The 23278-nt window shown below is 44.6% G+C and overlaps 1 protein-coding gene across 1 annotated transcript; it reads right to left on the minus strand.

Moving 5' to 3' along the window:
- Positions 1 to 8717: 8717 nt before the first annotated feature.
- Apobec1 (apolipoprotein B mRNA editing enzyme catalytic subunit 1) lies at positions 8718 to 22661 on the minus strand. Its single transcript, XM_041641092.1, has 5 exons — positions 22235 to 22661; positions 19105 to 19132; positions 13242 to 13639; positions 12388 to 12506; positions 8718 to 9166 (listed from the first exon to the last, which is right to left on the minus strand). Exons 1-5 carry the CDS (start codon positions 22248 to 22250, stop codon positions 9041 to 9043), a joined length of 687 nt encoding a protein of 228 aa, XP_041497026.1. The 5' UTR covers positions 22251 to 22661; the 3' UTR covers positions 8718 to 9040.
- Positions 22662 to 23278: the final 617 nt, after the last annotated feature.

The following is a 23278-nucleotide window of genomic DNA, read 5'->3' on the forward strand; positions in this document are numbered from 1 at the left end:
CCATCCTCTGGCCTGTTGGCTGTCTCTGAGGAAAAGGCTGCCCCAGGAATTGCACCCATGGTTGGATATGCATTGTTCTGGGTTCCTTTCCACATGGGTCTGCAAGTTGAACATAGCCTCTACTTTATTCTTGGCTCCTGAAACTTTAATAGACGCACTAACATATCCTTCCCTTCAAGTTACTAATTCCTGCCATGTCTCAGAAGCCCGGAAGAGTTAAGAATGCATTACCTATTAATTTCATAAAAATGGGATTCTATCTGCAGAAGGTAACTTTACCTAGGAAACCTAATGAGCATTTAATGAGAGGATGGTTTAGAAGATTAAATTAAAGGAGGTGCCAAAAACAAGATAGTGAAGAATCCCTGGGCCAGTCCCCTCTTCTCTGGGAGATCTGATAACCAGGGAGTGGCAGAGTTGGCTGGAGAGAGAGCCACCTTGGGAGGGAACTTGCCTGGAGTCATGGCCCATCTGGGAGACAGGCACAAAGCCTGGTCAGCTGTATGCACACCAAGATGTTCTAGTCTTCAGACCGTGAAATCTGCACGGCACAAACAACCACTTTTGAGTGCTAATCAAATAGAATCGGCCCCTGGGGCTTTAAAACTGTCATGGTCCATGCAATTTGGTTTCTTTTACTTTCCGATTTAAATCTCACCGAGGTGTCACGTTTCTTTATTAGACATGAGGTCTAAATAAGAAATTAAGCCAAAGATGTAGACGACAACGATGCACAGACGTTCGAGAAGGTTCCACAAATGTCCTGCAAGATCAGTCTGTGTAAAGAGCAAACTGGGGCCTGTGGTTGCCTTTCCTTGTAGTCTAAACCCTAGGTGTTTTTTCCCACGATTTCAATGGTCTCTTCACTACCACTGGAATGTTTTCACACAAGACAGGACTTCATAGGATTTGCTGTGACATAAACATAGCGATGACTTAGGCAGCAAAAGAAAAGGGCTTCAGATCCAGCCTGTGTCCGAGGGTGGCTCAGCTGTTCCATCTATTTAGTCACGATACCAGGCGTCTGGCACGGTGCCTGCTAAGCGCATGCGATACTCACTAGACATGGGCGGCTCTGTGGTAAAGCAGTTATTCCTGGAACTGGGGGTGTAGCCCACTGGTAGGGTACCTTCTCGCTGTGGGGAAGGGCCAGGAGCTGAGAGTGTAGCTCAGTGGTAGGGTACCTACTCGCTGTGGGGGAGGGCCAGGAGCTGAGAGTGTAGCTCAGTGGTAGGGTACCTACTCACGTGGGGGAGGGCCCAGAGCTGAGGGTATAGCCCAGTGGTAGGGTACCTTCTCCCTGTGGGGAAGGGCCAGGAGCTGAGAGTGTAGCTCAGTGGTAGGGTACCTTCTCGCTGTGGGGGAGGGCCAGGAGCTGAGAGTGTAGCTCAGTGGTAGGGTACCTACTCGCTGTGGGGGAGGGCCAGGAGCTGAGAGTGTAGCTCAGTGGTAGGGTACCTACTCACGTGGGGGAGGGCCCAGAGCTGAGGGTATAGCCCAGTGGTAGGGTACCTTCTCCCTGTGGGGAAGGGCCAGGAGCTGAGAGTGTAGCTCAGTGGTAGGGTACCTACCTACTCGCTGTGGGGGAGGGCATGGAACTGGGGGTGTAGCCCAGTGATAGAGTACCTTCTCGCTATTGGGAAGGTCCTGGATTCAATCCCTGACACCAAAGGAATAATGTGTGTGTGGAGGAGTGGGGGGTAAGCCGGATGTGGTAGACTGTGTCTGAGGATCATAAGATTGAGGTCAGATTGGGCTATATAGAAAGACCTTGTTTCAAACGTAACAAGTGAAGAGGATGTGAAAGCAACAACAAAAATAACAAAAAATAAAATCAGTTCTTCCAGGAGACACAGCACCTGAGATGTAGAGGAGCTCTTTCTGAGACAGTGTCTATCTCATAGCTCAGGCTGCCTCACACTCACCGTGGAGCCCAAGGTGGCCTTGGACACCTGATTCTTCTGCCTCTACCTACCGAGTTCTGGGTTGATAGCCCACGGCAGCACTCCTGGCTTCTGAGATTCTAAAAATCAAACGTCGGACCTCCCAAAAGCTAGGCAAAAGATCTCTGGACTGTGCCCCGTCTCCAGCCCTGACAATGTATGGACTTCAATTTGAGACGCTGTCTCAGTCCTTTTTCACAGATACCAGTGTGACAGCTGAGGCTCGTGTTCCCTTTATAACTGAAGACCAGATTAGCACCCTTCTAACTACAGTGTGTAAACATGGTGTACCTCTGTGGGCGGGTCAGACTCCACCAACCAAGTCTACACACCGGTGCACACATCTGGGGATTTGCTTGCCCTGAAGTCGGGAGGTATTCCGGAAGTGAGTCACACTTATTGGTTCCTCTGTCACCAACGCCTGCTGTAGTTACTCTTTCGTAACTGAACAAGGACTGGGGGCCACCCAAGCTCCCAGAGACATCACTTTATACTTTAAAGTGAGCATATGCATTTTGGGATGGAGGAGAAATATTCAATGCATCCGTGCCTGTTTAATGAAAGGTCAAATCGCTTCACATCCCCGGGCAGTGTCAGGGCCAAAGCTGACTTCCTCCAAAGGTTATTTTTGAATTATAAAATCTGGAGGGAACTAAGTCTGGTATTTATAAAGAAAGGTGCCAGAAATGCTCTTTTGTTCATAAAAGGCTGCTTCCTCTTTCCTGAGGGAGAGGGACTTAAAAGTTCAGCAGCTCGGTGGCCTTGGTTGAATCATTTGAACTTTTTGTGTTGAAGTTTTTCTCCTTTCCAAAGTAATTCTGGAGGCAGCTGGTAAGAATAAATGAGTTTGCCAGGCAGTAGTGGTGCACACCTTTAATCCCAGCACTCCAGAGGCAGAGGCGTAGATCTCTGAGTGTGAGGCACTCCGTACTTGGTCCACGATGAATGTCATATAGACATCTGCTGGGTTTTGCTGTCGTTGTTTTGTTTTTATTTTTCCCATGCAACGCAGGACATAGAATCAAGACTCAAGACCTGATTGACTGATGAGTATCCTGTTCACTCTGAGTTTCCTGTAAGTGTCCCAGCACTCTGGGAACATTTACAGGAAGAAAATCACTTGGCCTATGACGTTGTGACTTAGGTTTCGTTTTCACAGCCCTGTTTCGCAACGGCAACGTCAGCAATTCTCATCATATTGAGGAGGAAACAGAAACAGCTGACTAACTTGCCTGAGGCCCCAGCAGCAGGAAACAGAACTGGAACTTGACCTGTTTATGGCTTCTTCTGCTAGCTTCCAGAATGTGCGTGAGCAATTTATTATATTCTACAGTGATACTATAGACTGAACTGTACCCAGCCAGCTCAAGAGCCGGGACAGAGTGGTTATCTGAGCAGCTGAGTCTCTGGTGTGATAACAGTTGTTAAAAGCATGATGATGGTTACCTCCGAGTGTATGTGGTGAAGAGTCCAAGAATAAGAATATAGAAGTGTAGATTCCAAAAATAAGGAGGTAGGAAATAAAGAAATAGAAAGCTGTAAGCCTAGGAGAATGAGAGCAGGCTGTCAGCAGCTGTCTCAGCAGCTTAAGGATTAACTATTAAGAGTGGGTTACTTTGTTTTACACATTGGCAAGGCTAAAGCAGCTCTCTGCAAACTGAGGGACACTCTGCAAAACTGAGGATCAGCTTTTAGATAACGCCCCTGGCCACACATGACCAGCAATTGATGTGAGCTGAGTTAACTTTTAATTGATGAGATGTATGTGACTTTTTGGTTTTATATTGTCTCATGCCCTTCCCTTCTATGCAAACTGGCAGTGTCAGGGGAATGCAGACATCAATAAACACCACCAGCAAGGCCAGAGAGAAACAACAGGCTAAATACAAACACTAGTTTAACTGAAAAACCCTGGTACTAACTATTGCAAAGAAGGGCAATCTGTGTCTAAGTTTCAAGATTAAAAATTCCTTTGCTATTGCCTAATCCTTACTTTTAAAAGCTGAGGTTCAGAAGCTGTCCCATCTCTGGCTGTGGTCTCAGCTATCTGATAAACTTTTTGTGCTCCAAGGAGATTTATTTTTTTAATTTTTTATTTTTTTCCTGGAATGAAGTTTGCTTCTGGTTTACTATACTTCGGTGGTCTGTCCCCATCTTTGTGTGACCCCCGTGGACCCAACATTAAGTGCTCTGTGGAGGTAGTCACTGCCATCCAAGAAACCATTAGTTTTCCCAAGCTTTCCATCGTCCCTGTGCAGAGAGGCTACCTGGGTAACAAGACTGGCGAGCCCCACACCCTGCGGCTCTACGCTGCTACCCCTCATTCCTGGCCCCAGAGGTACTGTCTTTGCTCTGTGTCCCAAAAGCTGCTGGTTAGCCAGTACTGATTCACCTCCACCCTGGGCAACTTCACCAAGGCCATCTTTGACGCATCTCCCAGCTCCACAACTACTTGACCCTGACCACTGGAAAGAGACTGTCTACCAAGTCTCCCTATCAGGAATTCACTGACCTGCTGGTGAAGATTCACACCAGAGTGTTTTGTTCAGAAGATCCAGGCTCCTGCTGGGGCCACAACACTTATACCAGAAAAGTAAAATCAATTAATTCTGTTTTTAAAACACAACAAAGACCTAAAAAAGGGTAGGTTAAAAGCACATAATAGATGTCAAATTTTTAAGAATAATGTAGTTGAACGTGGGTGCTATAAATAGATAATGAATGATAATGAGTGCATGTGACTATTTTAAGACATATGGCAGAGAAGAAACGGGTACATGGGAATAACACAGCATTAGAAGACAGAGGTAAGGATATGTTTTTCTCTCTCTCTTGCCTTTTCTGTCTTCCCTTCTCTTCTTTCTTTTTTTTTTTTTTTTTTTTTTTTTTTTTTTGCAGTGCTGGGGATTAAACCCAGAGCCTCACACAGGCTAGATAAGTGTTATACTATTGATCTACATTCTTGTGGTGATTCAAATAAGAATGGCCCCCATAGGATTATATATTTAAATGATTGGTCACCAAGAATTAGGAGGTGTGGCCTTGTTGGAGTAAGTTTGTCACTGGGAATGAACTTTGGGGTCTCTCTGCCTCTCCATCGTCATGCTGTTTTATCTTTGGCACAGAAGCTGCACCTGAATCTTTAATTGCTGCTCCATGGTTACTGGCCCACTTCTTCCTCAGCGGCCCGGTGAGACATTTACATATTGCTGGAGCTGTCTCCTGCCCCTGCCATCAAATACAGCTTCAACTAAAACTCATTATTCTATTTATCAATAAGACTAGGCAGTCAGAGGTTGGGGTGCAAACCTGCTAGATCAGAAAGGTTGAGGAGCAACTAGCTGATCTTCCCTCTTCGCTGATGTCTCCGAAAAAGAGCATCCTTCTGTTCTTTCAAACCAAAATTGACTTCCCCACTCAAAGTCCCTCCCTACTACTTCCTATGCATATCTCTGTCTTCCAGACTTCCTCTGACCCTCTATGACTAGTTTCTGTCTCAAAGTTGCAAGGTCCTTTTCCTGACCCAAGGTTGATTTTATTTATTAAGAAGGAAGAATCAGTGCATGGATTCAGAGATTTTAGTCCACGGTCCTTGGGTCCATTGATCCTGGATTCATGTCACTTTGCCTGGCTTTCTGCCTGGATTTGTTGGGCAATGGTCTTTGCCCACTAAGCAATCGCCCTGTTCCCTCTTTTGTTTGATTGGTTGTTTGTGACAGAGTCTCAATGGGTAGCCCAGTGGCTGATCTCTGACTCATGGTCCCCCTCCTCAGCCTCTTGAGTACAGAGATCAGAGGGCATGCTGCCACGCCTAATACAAACCTTTTCATTAGAACAAGAGATGATACACAGTTAAGATGTCTTTCAAGATAGAAGTGCATGACTGGAGTCAAGAAAATGTGCTCAAAGCCTGAAGGGTTTCTGTGATAAGGAGTAGCCAGGAGAGAAGGGAGCAGGATCTAAGACAGAGTGAACTGGAAAGAGAGGAGACCACAGCTGAGTTCTGGATCCCAGATGGACAAGTGGATGGATAAAAGGCAAAAATGTTGAGACTCAGGAGTTCAAGGTCATCCATAACTACATAGTGAATTGGAAGCTTTTTGAGACCCTGTCTCAAAATAGAAACAAATCAAAGCAAAAAAAAAAAAAAAAAAAAAAAAAAAGCTGAGTTTGGCTCTAATGAGGTGGGAAGCCTTGATTCCCAAACAACAAACACCTTTCCTCGTTTTTCTCACAAACTCCATTGGGTGCTGGGAGCCAAACAAATACAATAATAATTGGTAAATGGTATCTTTCACTGAAGTTTTTTTTTTAAAAAAAATGTATAGATATAGGGCTGTTGAGATGACTTGGGGGTAAAAATAATAGTAATAAACTACTTTTTTAAACTGACAATCTTCATTCATTCCCCAGGGTAGATAGTAGAAGGAGAGAGAGAGAGAACCCTAAAAGTTGTTCTCTGATCTTCACAGAAGTGTCATGACATACACACACAACCCCTTCCACACAAGTAATAATAATAATAAATAAATGATTTTTAAAATGTGGGGCATAGATAGACTTTGTAAAGCCTAGCCTCTTTCAGTGAAAGAGTATAGAGAGTTAGAAAAGAAATAGACAGAGTACAGACAGTCATAGATTAAAAAGAGTAAAGAGAAATAAGCCACATAAAGATGAAAAATTGAGAGTCTGGATTATGTATATTACTGTATTTTCTTTGAGTTTTTTGACTGTGAATGAGCTAAGTACAGAGAGACATTTCATTGTACGGGCTGCTAAACTAAACCAGCATATATACTTTAAAGGTATCTTGACTTCAGAATTTGAATCTAAGGATATGGTGCTTTGGAAAAGAGGTTCTTCTTTTGTTTCCATAGAGGATGAGAACCTGTGAAATCCTTCCAGACTAATGTTGTCTGATGGACAATGACCCCCTGAAAGGTTGCCTTGAACACCCCTCAAAAAAATTACTTTGCCCAATAAATAGCAGGAAGCAGTTTGGAGACAACTATACCCATTTCCAAAATATTGTTTATAAATGTTTGTTTACATTTAAAGGGGGATATACTATAGAGATTTGCACTGGTATGAATCTTGGTCTATTGATACAAATTTAAAGTCAGTTTTATTATACTGTGTATATGTATTTCTAAACTTGATTAAGGTATTGTGTTTGTGCAGCTCACTTAAAAAAGTAATGGATAATTAAGAAATATAGGTTAATAGATAGTCATCTATAATAGTCAAGCTTGTAGTCAGGTTAGTTTGGTTTTCTAGATGTACAGAGATGTATTTCAGATGGATAGTTATTTTTCAAATATCTCAAAGACTAACAGAATATGGCATTTAAAATGTTTAAGAATTTAGGATTTTTCATGACAGTGAGACACATCTGCTTCTGGCAGCACCAATCTATTTCAAGAGGAAGATGGGCATTGAAGAAGCTCCTTATGGAGTCGGTTAGCCATTTGGGCAAGAAATTGCTCTTGCCTAGACTGCTTGATAGTATGCTGTGTGAACTGGACATGCAGTACCCACAATGACTGTTTAACTTGCCTAAAGGTGAGATGGTCCTTTGGGGTTCCTGCTTCATGAAAGAGTCTTCTAGACATTCTGCAGAATACAGAAAAAAGTGACTGACAAGCTGCCAATATAGGTGGAACTATCTTTGAAATTTCCTGCTTCATGGAAAAGTCTGCTGAATATTATGGGCCTGTGGGCTGAAGATGGATGCCCCAATGGTACAGAACTTTGGATGACTGTCAGGCAGTGAGATGTCTCTGTCAATTCTAGAGTTTTGGAAGTTGCTTACAGTGCACTTCCTGTTTACTTAGGTAATATCTTATCCTTCTGGAGTCTTTGATGGAGTTGAAAAGTAGATAGTAATGATATAGTTTTCCTTAGTTATGATAAAAATAAAGTAGATATAAATGTTGTAACTATAATTCTTTCTTGATAACTGTTTTGTTATATGTAATTTTACTATGTTAAAGTTAAAGCCTTCCTTTTCGTTTAAACAGAAAAGGGGAGGTGATGTGGGATTCCCCTCTGTGTGCTGTGAATACCATTGGTGAATAAAGAAATTGCCTTGGCCTGTTGATTGGGCAGAACTTAGGTAGGCAGGGAAAACTAAACTGAATGCTGGGAGAAAGGAGGCAGAGTCAGAGAGAAGCCATGTAGCCCCACAGGAGACAGACGCCAGAACCTTAGCTGGTAAGCCACAGCCACATGGCAATACACAGATTCATAGAAATTGGTTAAATTAATATGTAAGAGTTAGCCAATAAGAAGCTAGAGCTAATAGGCCAAGCAGTGATTTAATTAGTATAGTTTCTGTGTGATTATTATGGGGCTGAGCAGCCAGGAACAAACAAGAGACCTCTCACTATACCCAGGGACTGCTGTATGCCATCACAGTCTTTGGAGAGGAAGGCAGGCAAATGACTAAGCTGGTCTGAGAGACCCTATTACACAAGCTGGTGAGCTGGTCTGAGAGACCCTATTACACAAACTGGTCAGCTGGTCTGAGTGACCCTATTACACAAGCTGGTGAGGTGGCATAACCCACAAGACAGCATATTGAATTTCATAGCTGTTGAGGCTGTTTTCAAACTTACTGTGTAGCTAAAGCTGACTTTGAACTTGTCATTCTCCTGCCTCTATCACAAAATTACTAGGAGTCCAGGAATGCCCACCTTACCTTACCTGAATCTTCAATTTCTAGATTCTTGATTTTGAAGGTTTGGGGTTTTTTTAGTCGAGATCTCACTGTGTAAGTCCTAGGCTGGCCTCAGTCTTGCTATATAGACAAGGCTGGCCTTGAACTCGCAGAGATCTGGTGCCTCTGCCTCCCAAGTTTTGGGATTACAGGAATGTACAACCATACCTGGCTCAATTTCTAGATTCTCTCTGTTTTCCTGGGAGTGCTGGGCATTGAACCCAGGGCCTCACGCGTATAGCTAGTACACGACCCAGGAGTGACAGCCCCAGCCTGATTTCTAGATTCTTCACGGCAGTCACTTTTATTGTGCCATCAGCGCTTGCTGTCCAAACAGTACACATACAAGCAGACATTCCATTCATCTCCAACTCCCAGGTCACATCCCTCTAGCCCAAACGATGGGGGGTGGGATCCTTTGGTAATGGCATCTTTGAAAAACAAGTGTAAAAAGGGTACCCTGGCGTTGGTTTCTTCTCAGAATCCTCAAGCAGGGTGGAAGTCCCTGAAACAAAGATTATATTTTATCCTCAGTAACAATTAACACTACTATTACTATAAACATCTAAAAATGTCTATTGGGATTCAGTTGAGCCATCATTTGGACTAAGAATTTGAATGAGGCACCTTTTCTTCAATAGTGTGCCTGATCTCAACCACTGTGAAACAAGACGACTTGGAACACTGAGCCCCAGTAAGTGTGGCGGCAACAGCATCGAGTGTGACAAAACGGAGTCACCACACGTTCCAGATACACCTTACGCTGACTGGCCCCTTCCCTCCTCCTACCTGCTTCCCACTAAAGGAGGCTGTTTTTGGCCGCGGTGGTGCAGATTTTAGAGATACAGTCTAGATTTATAGCCCAGGCTGGCCTTGAACTCAGGATCCTCTTGACTCAGCCTGTTGAGTGTTGGGGTTTCAAGCATGTATCACCATGCCTGGATTCAGATTATCTTGTCCTCTCACTTTAAGATAAGTTAATAAGTTAAATAACTAAAATGCAGTATAAATGATAAAAAAAAAATGCAACCAGAGCATATGGGGAAATCCTCAGAAGAGAAGCACAAAGAAGGCCACATCTTTCTGTGAACTTATGTAGACTTCCGAGAAAGGTGGAGGGGGATTGGCACACTCCTTAGTCTCAGCACTAAGAGGAGGAGAAACAAACCGATCTGTCTTTGTGAGTTCCAAGCCAGCCAAGGTTATATAGTGAGACCCTGTCTCAAAGACAGAAAGAAAGAAAGAAAGAAAGAAAGAAAGAAAGAAAGAAAGAAAGAAAGAAGGGAGGGAGGGAGGGAGGGAGGGAGGGAGGGAGGGAGGGAAAAACACTTATAAGAGGGTCTGGAGAGATACCCCAGCAGTTAGGGTGCTGTGGTGGTTTGGATGAAACATCCACACAGGCCTGAGTATTTTATCACTTGATGTCTGGTGGTGGCGTGGTTTGGGAATTGATGAACTTTTAGAACATGAAGCCTTGTTAGAGGAAATATCTCACTGAGGACAGGCTTGAGAGGTTAAAGTTGTCCCCTTAGTCCCAGCTCTCACTCTCTCTCTCTCTCTCCTCCTTCATGGGGCTAAGGTCTAACATCTCAGCTTTCTTTGCCTGCTCCCATGCCTCCCTGATGTTATGTAGACTCTCCCCCTGGGAGCTGTAAGCCCAAGAAAACCCTTGCTTCTATAATCAGCTTAGTCGTGTGATGTAGGATTTCCCTCTGTATGCTGTGATTACCATTGGTTAATAAAAAAAACTGCCTTGGGCCTGTGCAGGGAACAGGGCTAGGTGGGGAAAACTAAACTGAATGCTGGGAGGAAGAAGGCAGAGTCAGAGAGAAGCCATGTAGCCCCCCTGAGACAGACACTGGGAACTTAAGCTGGTAAGCCACAGCCACATGGCGATACACAGATTACTAGAAATGGGTTAAATTAATATGTAAGAGTTAGCCAATAAGAAGCTAGAGCTAATGGGCCAAGCAGTGATTTAATTAATACAGTTTCTGTGTGATTATTTCAGGGCTAAGTGTCTAGGAACAAACGAGCAGCCTCCTTACTACAGTCATGAGGTTTATCACAGCAGCAGTGAAGGAATGGGTACAAGTGCAGACTGTGCTCATAGAGGACCCAGAGTTCAGTTCCCAGCACCCAAGTCAGGGGGCTCGCAACCTGTGGAGATGGCAAAGCATGGCCCCCTTGCACATGTGGTTCCTGAGATACAGGAAGTAATTCTGTCCAGGCAACCCAGTGGCAGCTCACTGAGCCTGTTACTTGAGGACCAAGAAGAAAACACCTATGTGCCCCGAGGACTGCTTCTATGGAGTCTGCATATGCATTTGGCAATGTTACAGATGATTCTGATTAGAGCAATTCTATTCGTGTACTTGTTCTTCACTTTCTTTTTCTCTTTCCACACCAGTGGCTTCTAAAAATATGGATGTGCCGTATGATAATATGAGTCTTCCTGATCTGATAGAGCAGATAGGCACTGAAGCTGTAAAGCAGGTTATGGGGGAAAACCTGACTGATGAAAGAATTGGGGAAATTTAGGAAAAATGCAGAAATTATTTTTTACCTGGTTATAAAACTTGGCAAAAGAATTATACTAACTATGATGAATAAAGTTTCTGAAGAACCTAGGGCTTTGGGGCTGACTGCCTATGGTCTTATAAATCAAAGTCGGAATTGTGAGGAACAACAATGGGAAGGGTATGACAAGAAGGGAAACCCCCTTATGCTTCTGTAACTGCAAGTAGTTTCCCTCTGAGGTGAAAGCCTCAGAAATTGTTTTATGATTAACTCAGCTAAGAATTAAGAATATCGTGGCTGGCATGGGGCTTGGCAAGTGGGAAAATGTTATAATGAATGGTAATGTTCTGACTTCAAAGAATCTTTATACTTCTTGTGAACTGCTCTGCCCAGGTAATGATTAACCTGTGGCAAGAAAAAAATAATGATTTTTGTTGTGTAAAATTTACAATAAAAGACTGAGGTTTGAAGCTCAGGGCAGAAGAAGAAGCTCAGGAAAAGGAGAAGGAGGAAAAGGAGGAGGAGGAGGAGGAGGAGGAGGAGGAGGAGGAGGAGGAGGAGGAAAGAAGAAGAAGAAGAAAAAGAAGAAGAAGAAGAAGAAGAAGAAGAAGAAGAAGAAGAAGAAGAAGGAGAAGAAGAAGAAGAAGAAGAAGAAGAAGAAGAAGAAGAAGAAGAAGAAGAAGAAGAAGAAGCAGCAGCAGCAGCCCTGAAGCTGACAGCCTGTCAGCTTGCATCAGAATCCTGTGTTTGTGTACTCTGTGTACTCATTTTGCCTTCCAGACATCCCAGATTCGAGACCCACTTCTCTGCTGAGGCTGATCCCAGCAGCAACCATCACTGTCTCTAACTTCAGAGGACCCGCTGCGGGCACCTGAACTCTTGTAGTACCCATTCATAGAGTTCAGTTCCCAGCACCTACACCAGGGGGCGCACAAGCACCTCTATCTCCAGCTCCAGGGCACCCTCTGCAAGCATCCCTTCATAAAGACACAGAGACTCATTTAAAAGAGGAAGAGGAGGAGGAATTTACTAGGAAGCCAGATGTGGTAGTACCAGACTGTAATATAATCCCAGTACTCAGAAGGTGGGGACAGAAGGATCAGGAATTCAAGGTCACCATCCACTACATAATAAATTCAAGAGCAGATTACACTATATAAGACCCTATCTCAAAACAGAAAAAAGCAGAAAGCCAGAATCACTTACTAGAATGATGCAGAGGAGTTCCAGCATATACAGCCTCATCCACACATTTGGGAACCTTGGCCAGTAAACTTCATTTGAAGGTGGGTAGTTGACAAAATTCTTCCAGCAGTAACAATACTCTAAAGAAACACAAAATTTGGTTCATCTAGCAAATGCAATGGTAAATTATTTAAAATTAGTTGGAGTCCGGGCGGTGGTGGTGCACACCTCTTTAATCCCAACACTCAGGAGGCAGAGGCAGATAGATCTCTGTGAGTTCAAAGCCAGCCTGGTCTACAGAACAAGTTCCAGGATAGCTAGGGCTGTTACACAGAGAAACCCTGTCTCGGAAAACAAACAAACACATACATACATACATACATACATACTTACATACATACATACTTACATACACACTTGGGCACAGTGTCTCATGCCTGCAATTCAAGCTATTCAGAAGGCTGAAGCAGGAAAACTGAAAATTCAAGGTTAGCCTGTAGCGAGTACAGAGTAACAACTTAAGGACCCTGTCTCGAGTAAAAACTAAGGAGAGCAGGGATGTGGCTCAGCAGTGTATATAGAGCCTGCCTCCCATATATGCTTAGCACCTGCAAGGCTTTGGCTTTAATTCCCAGCAGCAACAACCACCAAGCATAAACTCTACCTAAAGGCTTTGCCTATTTGTTCCTAGAAGGGGTCACACTCCCTAAAAGGAAGTTCATTTTAGGTGAGCTGGAGGCAGAGATACCTAGGAGAGAAGGGCTTTTGTTCGTCAATCCCTCCTGGTCCCTCCTCACTTTATGTTGAACTTCCCCCTCTGGAATTCCACCCCAGCATCACTAACACCACTCCCTCAAGGACCATTCTTTTCTTACCTTGCTCGGTCATGATCTGGACAGTCACACCTCTGCAAATGAGGTTCCTGAGTCCTTGCCGGTTCCCCGGATCCATGTGGTGATAAAGACGTGCTACATAAATAAACAGAGTCACGTTGGGGTGCTGACTCAAAAATTCTGTGATGGCCTTGGAGCACTCCCCACAGGGACTCCAGGACAGGAACCAGGTGATGGAGCACCGGGCGGATGGACGAAAAGATCTTTCTGAGGTGAGTTTTTCTATGAAATTGATTTCAACGTGTTTGTCGGTATTTCGACTCGTGTGTCTCCAGATGCTGCGCCTTCCGCCCCAGCTGATTTCATAGAGCAGACAGGTCTCTTTCCGAAGTTCTCTGGGGTCGAAGAAGACTTCAAACTCCTGGGGTTCGATTCTTCTCCTGAAACACAAAAAGACTCCCATGCAGTCTAGGGGAATCTAAGAAACTTTCCCCTCATGCTTTGTTGTTTTTAAAACAGATCTTACATATCCTAGGCTGGCCAGGAATTTGATATGGAGCCAGAGCTGACCTTGATTTCTGTTCTATTTATACTTTATTTATTTGTGTGTGTGTGTGTGCCGTACATATATGTTCACATGCATATGGCCACATGCACTTGCTCGTATGTACACGTGCAGAGGTCAGAGGTCAGTGCTGAACATCTTCCTCTAACATCCTCCACCGTTATTTTCCCCAACAGAGTCTTCCGATGAACCTAGAGCTCTTGGTCAGCTAGCCCCCTGGATCCACTTGACTCTGCCTCTGTGGTGCTGAGGTTACATAAACACACCAACAGGCCTGACTGTTAGGATGCTAGCAATCCAAAATAGGGTACTTGTGTTTGTAGAGCAAGCATTATATCCAATGAGCCATCTTCCCAGCAGGACCTTGAACATTTGATATTCCCGCCTCTACCCGAAGAACTGGAACCACCGCTGTGTGGGAACTCAGGGCTTCGTGTATGTGGGCAAGTACTCTACCAACTGAGATATCACTCCGTCCTTCTCTCTTACAAGTTTCTCTTTCTAATCGCCAGGTGTGGTGGCACATATAATCTCAGCACTCAGGAGGCAGACACAGAAGGTTCACAGTTCAAGAACAGCAAGACTCTGTCTTAAAAACAAAACCAGGAGCTGGGGAGATGGCTCAGCGGGTAAAGGCACCGGGCCTGATGATCTGAGTTGAGTCTCCAGGATCCATATGGTAGAAGGCGGGAAAAGAAGTGGTTTCACAAGTGTGGCAAGGCGTGCACAACGCCCGCTTCCCACACACACATAAAATACAGAAATGTAATTTAGAAAAAGGGAGGGCACACCACGGCACGTGTCTACTCCCCTGCCCCACTCACACAGATTAATAACAGTAAATGTAAGGAAAAGAGAAGTTATGCCGGGCGGTGGTGGCGCACGCCTTTAATCCCAGCACTCGGGAGACAGAGGCAGACGGATCTCTGTGAGTTCAAAGCCAGGCTGATTGACAGATTAAGTTCCAGGATAGAACTGTTAAACAGAGAAACCCTGTCTTGAAAAAACAAAAACAAAGCCCAAAAACAAACAAACGAAAAAAGGACGCAGAAGGATCTCTGTGAACTCAAAAGACCTGTGTATCTAGGGCTACAGAAAGAAGGAGGAGGAGAAAACAAGAAGAGAAGGAGCAGGTGGAGGAGGAGGAGCTAGAGGAGGAGGAAAGAATCCAGTCAGTCGATCACCTGGCTGCAGGACCACCCGCTTGGTAAGGCAGGAGTACCTTAAACCATGTCAAAGGGATAGGAGGAGTAATTGCCCCTCTAATGAGATTTTGTAGCTTTCCTTCTGGAATTCCTGCCCCCGCCCCCCACCCCCACCCCCGTGCAGTTGCTCCGGGGATGTCAAGAAGCTCTGTTGGGTCAGCCTGCCTTTCTGAGTGTTACTTGGCTCCACAACAGAGAGCACCCTGGGAGTTTGATCCGTGGTGCAGCCCCAGAGACGTTGCCTGAGATGCAGGAGGAGGAGGGTTTGCTTCCCCGACTTCACACACTGCTGAGTAGATTTTCCCAACTGGCTGGCCTGGGAGCTGACTGGGGAGGCTGAGAGTGTGGCCAACACAGGCCATGTACCGTGTATGGCCGAGGCTGCTCTCAGGCACTATCTAAAACTTCACAAGGAGACGCCGTGGAAACGGGATTTGCGAGGGACAAAGCTTTGGGGATTTTCAGAACTATCACGTTTGCCAAGGAATCCAAAGGGCTCCTGGGAGTTCTAAAATGGGACCATAGAAATGACTATCCTCCCCGAAATGCAGGGCCTTAGAGGTAGCTTACTAACACGTCAGTAAGTAGGGAAGGAACCCATTTCCAACCAAGCGAAGGGGCCAGGGCAGGAGTTTACTGCTCCATACTCCTACTGTGATTTCCAAGGCTTTCTATCACTGCATTTCGTTAATAATGAAATTATTACAAACTATTGAAATGATTGGAAACGCATTTAATCCCGACTCTGGAAGACTTTGTTTTACTTCTCTTCTGCCTTTTTCTCGGGGCGCTGGTCGGAGCCTAAGCGTGCTTTCCCTAGCACAGCAGGCGTGGCTCTTTCTCTACGGCTCCCTTTTATGACGTGTGGCTGCTTGTCCACCGTGTGGCTGATCTCCAGGCTGACTTAAATAGATAACTTTTCTCTTTTCCCTGTTTTTGTTTCTGGGCAGCTGCTGGGATAAACATCTTGGTTGTCCTGTGGTTTTTCTTTTAATCTCTCACATAACTGTTCTTGTACTTATTTTTTTGTTGTTGTTGTTGTTTTGTTTTGGTTTGGTTTGGTTTTTGGTTTTTGTTTTGTTTTGTGTTGTTTTGTTTTTCAAGACCGGGTTTCTCTGTGTAGCTTTAGAGCCTATCCTGGAACTAGCTCTGTAGACCAGGCTGGCCTCGAACTCACAGAGATCAGCCTGCCTCTGCCTCCCAAGTGCTGGGATTAAAAGCGTGCACCACTACCGCCCGGCTTCTTGTACTTTTTTCTAAACCCATTTTATTAACATGACTAAGGATCCAATCCCAAGATGAGACCCAGATTTCCCCAGGAACATGTGGTGGCTCTGGACAGACTCCCCAGAATTTCCAGCAATGTTGTGGGGGATCCACCAGAGAAGACCAGGTCCGAGCCTTTAGGAAGTATTTCCTAGCCACTACACTATTCGGGATCCAAGCAAGGTCCTGAGCCTTTCTCCGGGTGAGATTTCAAGCACAACGCCCACATCCTGTGTTGACATGCCTCGGTCAGCAAGAACAGTCAGGCAGAAGGGGAAAAAAGCAGAAGCCAAAAAGCAAGGTTAGTGCATTAGCGTCTTTCCCAGAGCTGTGGACTTCAATGGATTTGATCTTGGCTCCCTTTTTCACAGGTGTTGCTGCCTACTCACTGGGTTCCAGTGCATGAATGTTACTTCCATCATGGCGTCAGTTGTGCTAAGATCTGGGGGGCCTGTTCCATTAACAGTGATTTAAACAGAAACAAAAAGATATAGGAGTTATTCCCAATCACAATGACCATTAGAGATTAAGTTGAGAAAGCGTGGAAATGCAAACAAAACCAAACCTGTAGTTTCCCTCCCTCCATTGCCATCTGGACCAGTTGAAGTCAGGACTCTGCGTGAGAGCAGAACCTCAGATCCCCCAAGGATGTGTCAGCAGAACCGGAACAAGTCAATTAACAACAGCAACAGAAGTCCGGGAGAGGGAGAGAAGGCTCGGAGGTTAAAAGCACTTTCAGAGGACCTGAGTTGGGTCCCACATGGAGGCTCATGTTACCATCTATAACTTCAGAGGATCAGGCACCCTCTTCTGGCCTCATCAGCATCTGGCATTCATATGGTGACATGGACATGGTGATCAGAACATTCATGCACATAAAATAGGTAAAGCTAAAATAGGTAAATAAAGTCTGCTGAAGTCATTTCTAAGTGATCTGTAAAAATCCAGTTTTTCCCAGAAGTAGTGGCACACACCTTTAATCCCAGCACTCGGGAGGCAGAGGCAGGTGGATCTCTATGAGTTTGAGGCCAGCCTGGTCTACTGAGCTAGTTCCAGGACAGCTAAGACTGTTACACAGAGAAACCCTGTTTTGAAAAAAAAAAATACAGTTTTTCAGAGAACAAAAACTGATCGATTCTTTTTCTGAAAGAGCCTTCTATAAGAAGCAGCAGAAACTGCTCAAAACCACAGGTGGGAAAACAGAAATATCAGTCCTTACCCCTGACCTCTCTGAATACAGGCCATGGCAGACCTGGCACAGAGACTCGAGTTCCCTTGAGGATGGCACATCCAGGAACCTGGAGCCTGTGGGGACCAGGAAAAAGCCAACACATACCCACATGATGGATAGTGGCCTTCTTGAAAAACATTCATCATGGAGTTAAGCCTTTGGATTTCACTCTGGCTTCTAGGGCAGCTTATGAAGATAGATAGATGGTGGATGGATGGATGGATGGATGGACGGATGGATGGATGGGCAAACAGATAATAACTACCAGGATTTTGCATAAGTCTCTGAAGAAGACCACGGCAGAGAGTGGGCAGAGTATCGCGTTATTTGAAAAGTTATATGGAATGAGCTGGGCAGGGTGGCACATGCCTTTAAGCCCAGCTCTTGGGAGGCAGGGACAGGCAGTTGTCTGCGATAATGGACAGATTCTAGGCACCAGGCACACAGCGCTGGTTTTTAAAACATCAACACTTAGACATTCATTCACGCTACAGCGAGAGTCTTATGGGCGTGTGACAAGGGGAAACCTAAAGCAAGGAAGATGTTCCTGGCCTGGCTTTTTAATCTTTTACCACCCACAACCCCTTTCACACAAGGAATTTCCTGTTTGTTTGTTTGTTTGTTTTATTAAGTGGGCCATAATGGTGGTGGTTTCTAAGTTACAAAACAAAATAAATTTAATGGTAACGATTTATGTAGCTGGTTAGATGGTTACATATTCTTTTCTTTTATTTATTCTTTTCTTTTCGAGACAGGGTTCCTCTATATAGCTTTAGAGCCTTTTCTGGAACTAGCTCATGTAGATCAGGCTGGCCTCGAACTCACAGAGATCCCCCCTACCTCTGCCTCCTGAGTGCTGGGATTAAAGGCATGGGCCACCACCGCCCGACTAAAAAACAGATTCTTAAAACACACAAAGGCAGATTAAGTAAATAAGGAAAAGACAAATAATTAAAACATGCTCATATTTACTTCTGTGTGTCACCAGGAAACATGATTTTCCACATGACTGAAGCGTGATAGCAAGATGACTTATCTCATTCCCTAAAGGTGGAGAGACATGGGAGGGGGGTGGGAGGAGGATGGGAGGGAGCTGGCTCCTCTGCCCTTGCTCAGAGACATCACTAAAAACCTTCTGATGAGAGCATGCAACTTCCCGCTCAGCACCCCTGATCATGTCCTGTGAAAGCCAGGTATCCAGGATAATGTTAATATAGAAAACATTTGAAAAATGATATGGAATGAGCTGGGCAGTGGCGGTGCACGCCTTTAAGCCCAGCACTCAAGAGGCAAGGACAGGCAAATTATCTGTGAGTTTGAGGCCAACCTGTTCTATAGAGTGAGTTCCAGGACAGCCAAGGCTACACAGAGAAGCTCTATCTCAAAAAATAATAATAATAATAATAATATTAAAGTGTATAAAAGAAAATAAGCAAATAAACTGACATATATTCAAAAATCCTCTTATTTTCTTTTTACAGTAAGTATAAGTATTGTCCCCTTCCACAAGTGCTGAGGTCCTTTTTATACTATCTAATAAAGACAAGCAAATTTGCACACTAAAAAATAAACTATAGTTGTGTAATTCTTAAATGTTTATCTCTGTTATTGAGTTGGGAGGCACTATGCACGTCTTACCTCAGAGTGGGGTCAACAACTGCAGGACCTGTGAACCAAGAGACAGACGACTTTGTCAGATAACACCCAATCAGCATGGAGCTGCTATGGTAACGCGTTCTAGTCTCCCAAATCTACAACCATATTGGAAAAGCGAAGCCGGTACAGCGTGCACCTCCCATCCCCACATACTAGACACTGTGGCAGGAGGATGCGGAGTTCAAGGTCTGCCTAGGCTACACTCTGATCTGACCTCAAGAAAAGCAATCTAATGGGAAAGTCACTTCTCAAGGGTCCCAGAGGTTCAATTTGGAAGTTGTGGGATATAGATGATACATCTCTTCCTCCAGACTCTGTCACTCTCCTGAGGACATGTTGGTGAGCAATGCAGAGTACTGAATCCTGATTGATGAGCTTTACAAAAGTCTTCTACAAGCATTTTCTATTTTCACCTCTATGTTTCTTTGAGTTTGTTTTGGGGTAGTGTGCAAGCTGAACATACTTTATACATGATTAGAATCTATTTTCAGACGTGGTTTTCTGATAAACACAGACAGACCCTATATCCATGAGAGCTGATCTCAGTTCTTACCACAGTTGAGCTGAGGTGTTCCTACAGTGTGGCTGGTCAGTGGGTTATTTAAACAGTTGAGATGGGGCGTCCCTATAGGGTGGCTGGTCAGTGGGTTATTTAAACAGTTGAGATGGGGTGTCCCTATAGGGTTGCTGGTCAGTGGGTTATTTAACAGTTGAGCTGAGGTGTCCCTACAGTGTGTCTGATCAGTGGGTGATTTAAACAGTTGAGATGGGGTATCCCTACAGTGTGGCTGGTCAGTGGGTGATTTAAACAGTTGAGATGGGGTGTCCCTATAGGGTTGCTAGTCAGTGGACTCTTTGCTATTCTTCCTTTTTGGCCGTTTCTTGTTGGTGAATTGTATACTGAGCTACTTCCTGTCTATTCTCTAGTTTTTCAAGAGATGGCGATTTTAAGGACAAAAGTGGATTTATACAACACCATCATGGTTACATCTTCCACAGACAACTGTCCTTGGAAGAACTTCGCTTCCACCATATGTAAACTGTTGAGTACGGTGTTGTGGAATATTCCTTTACACTGCATGAAGATTTGTCACTGTGACTTAATAAAGAGCTGAATGACCACTAACTAGGTAGGAAGGGACTAAGAGGGACTTCTGGGAACAGAAAGGGATTGGAGAGGAACCAGGATAGGCCATACAGAGTAAAGGCAACCGAGTCTCATAGAAGAACATAGATTTAGAATACAGGTCAATTTAAGTCATAAGAGCTAGTTAGAAACATGGTCGCCCTGGCCCTACCGTTGCTCTGGGTCACCGTTACTCTGGCTTGTGTTTTGTTTGCTTTTGAGAGTCAGTTTATAATAAACAGATCACATAACCTTGTTTTTTCCACTCTTTTTTGTGCCCAGCCCCAAACCAATTAAATAGTAGGCAAATGTATCCAAAACACTGTTTTAGTCATCTCTGTGCCTCAGAAATCCTCAAGATCATCCTCAGCTACTCAGTGTGTTCAAGGCCAGCCCGGGCTACAGGAGACCACGTCTTAACAATAAATATTTTTTTTAAATCTCCAAAGATTTGAACCCTGCCAAAGACAATAAGAAAAACAATTTCAGGCGTGGGCTCCAATTTCAGCTCTTCTAAGGTCACTTCCTTCCAAAGCTGGGCACGTCTCCCGCCTGCAATTTTTCATATATCACCTCGCAAATGCTCGGATTACAGGCGTGAGCCACCATGTCTGCTGTGTATGGTGCTGGGAGTGGAACCCAGGGTTTCCTGCATGTTAGTCAAATCTCTGCCAACTGAGCTACATCCCCAGACCATTTGCTTGTTTGTCGGTTGGTTGGTTGGTTGGTTGGTTGGTTTTGAGGGGATGTCTCATACTGTAGCCTAGGCTGGTCTGAAGTGTATTGTGTTGCCCAGGATAGCTTCAATTTTTCTGTAATCCGCCTGTTTCAGTCTCTAGACTCCTGAGATCAGAGGTGGGAGTAACCACAGCTGGCTGACATTATTCACCATTGTCTAGTAAGCCAGCTAGCACACAGACCATTTGCTATTGCTTCTGCTTTTTTCTTACTTAGCTTTAGTTTTACTTTTTCCAGGTTGAAGTGTGGGCAGGACTGAGGGATTAAACCCAGGGCCTCATATATTCTAGGCAAGCTCTCTACCATTACGCTACACCGTAACTCTTCTTAGCAAAAACAAAGCTTTTAATTGCGTGTGTGTGTGTGTGTGTGTGTGTGTGTGTGTGTGTGTACCTGTGGAAACCAAAGGAGGGCATTGGATTGGAACCCTTAGAGCTGAAGTTACAGGCAGTTGTGAGCAGCTTCATGTGGGCACTGGGAATCAAACAAGAACAACAAAAAAAAATTTTTTTTTGGAGACAGGGTTTTTCTGTAGCTTTGGAGCCTGTCTTGGAACTAATTCTTGTAGACCAGGCTGAGCCTCGAACTCACAGAGATCTGCCTGCCTCTGCCTCCCGAGGGCTGGGGTTAAAGGCGTGCGCCACCACCGCCCAACTGAACAGCGAATATTCTTAACTGCTGAGCCATCCCCTCCAGCTCTCCCACCTTTTTTAAAAGCAGGTTTTTGCTAAATTACCCAGCATGGCCTAGAACTTGCCCTGTAGTGCACAAAGACCTTCAACGAGTAATTCTCCTGCCTCAGACTCCCAAGGACTTAGAATTATAAGACTATATCACCAGACTCAACTAACTTAAATTTTTTATTACCATAAAACCAACATTGATTTAGGGTTGCTTGTCAAAATCATTAGGAGCTATAAATACCCCATCAGAATAGTAATTCATCTTAAGAACAATATTAATGTATTAATCATAATAGGAAAGTTGGAAAGCACCTAGGTACCCAAGCATAAGCAGGTTACACCCATGTATAATTGATGTGCGCTTCAAGACCATGGACCCAAGCTTAGCATGGCAGCAGACACTTGCATTCCCATATACTCAGGAGGCTGAGGGAAGCAGGGGAATCATTGAGGCCAGGAGTTGGGGTCAGTCTGGGCCAACGAGACAAAAGTCTGTATAGAAAGAAGCAAAGTAAAGAGGAAAAAAATCTGCTGCACACTTTGCCAGGACCTGGCACCCCTTTACCTGTCTCGGAGCTCATCTTGCTCTATCTGGACTCCTTCCTCCCGAGCGTATGTAGCGAGGATGACTTCTGCCAAGTGTGTGTCTGAGTTTCGTTTCCTCTGGAGTGCCACAGTCACCCGCGTAGACAGAGGATGACTAGTTCCTGAGTGGCAGCAGCTACTTGAGAGCTGTCCTATGTAAATGAAGAAGGAAGTGGCATCTGGATTTTCATCCTCCACAGGGAGGAACCCCAAAGGCACAGGAATCGTCACTTCTGCAGAATAGAAACTGATAGTTTGAAATTTCATATGTTTAATAAATTTCAGATGTTTCCTGGTGACGTCTAAATTTACAAGGCTTTCTTCTTCGAGTTCAAGTAAGATTGGGAGAGAAGGCAGTGCAGAGGTCAGAGAAAATGAAACTGTTTCTTAGCGTGACCTGGCGAGAACATTGTGGTTTTCACCTATTACTTCCTCTCATTTGTCCTTTGTTCCATCTCTCTGTCGGAGAAGGGAGGGGCACCTAAGGGTACAAAAGCAGCTGGACCTTGGTCTCTGAGTCAGATAACTAGTGTGCTGGTCTGGGGCTCTTGAAGGGAAGGTTAACTGGATGACTAAGTCCACTCTTGAAATTTTTAGCCCTAATTTAAAAAAAAAAAAAAAAAAAAAAAAAAAAAAAGCTAATGTGCTCTACATCTCTACAGCAATCACCTCTGTTGTCAGGGTCAAGTTCAGGCTACCAATTTTTCTGGGAGTCAGCACCATTCCTCAGAATTGAGATCATTCTCTCAAGACCTATGTCTCCCACTGGGTCTTTTCTTAGTTTGGTTTCTCTTGCTATGATAAACGCCAAGACCCAACACGACTCAGGGAGGAAAGGGTCTACTTGGCTTACACTTCCAAGTCCCACACCATCGCTGAGGAAAGCCAGGGCAGGCTCTTAAGCAGGAACCTGGAAACAGGAGCTGATGCAGAGGCCATGGAGGAGTGCTGCTTACTGGCTTGCTCACCTTTGCCTGTTAAGCCTGCTTATACACCCCAGGGCCTCCTCCCCAGGGTGGTACCG

Source organism: Microtus oregoni, unplaced genomic scaffold (genome assembly GCF_018167655.1).
Source record: "Microtus oregoni isolate MIOR12 unplaced genomic scaffold, Mior012 000002F_ref0000024, whole genome shotgun sequence".
Lineage (NCBI taxonomy): Eukaryota > Metazoa > Chordata > Mammalia > Rodentia > Cricetidae > Microtus > Microtus oregoni.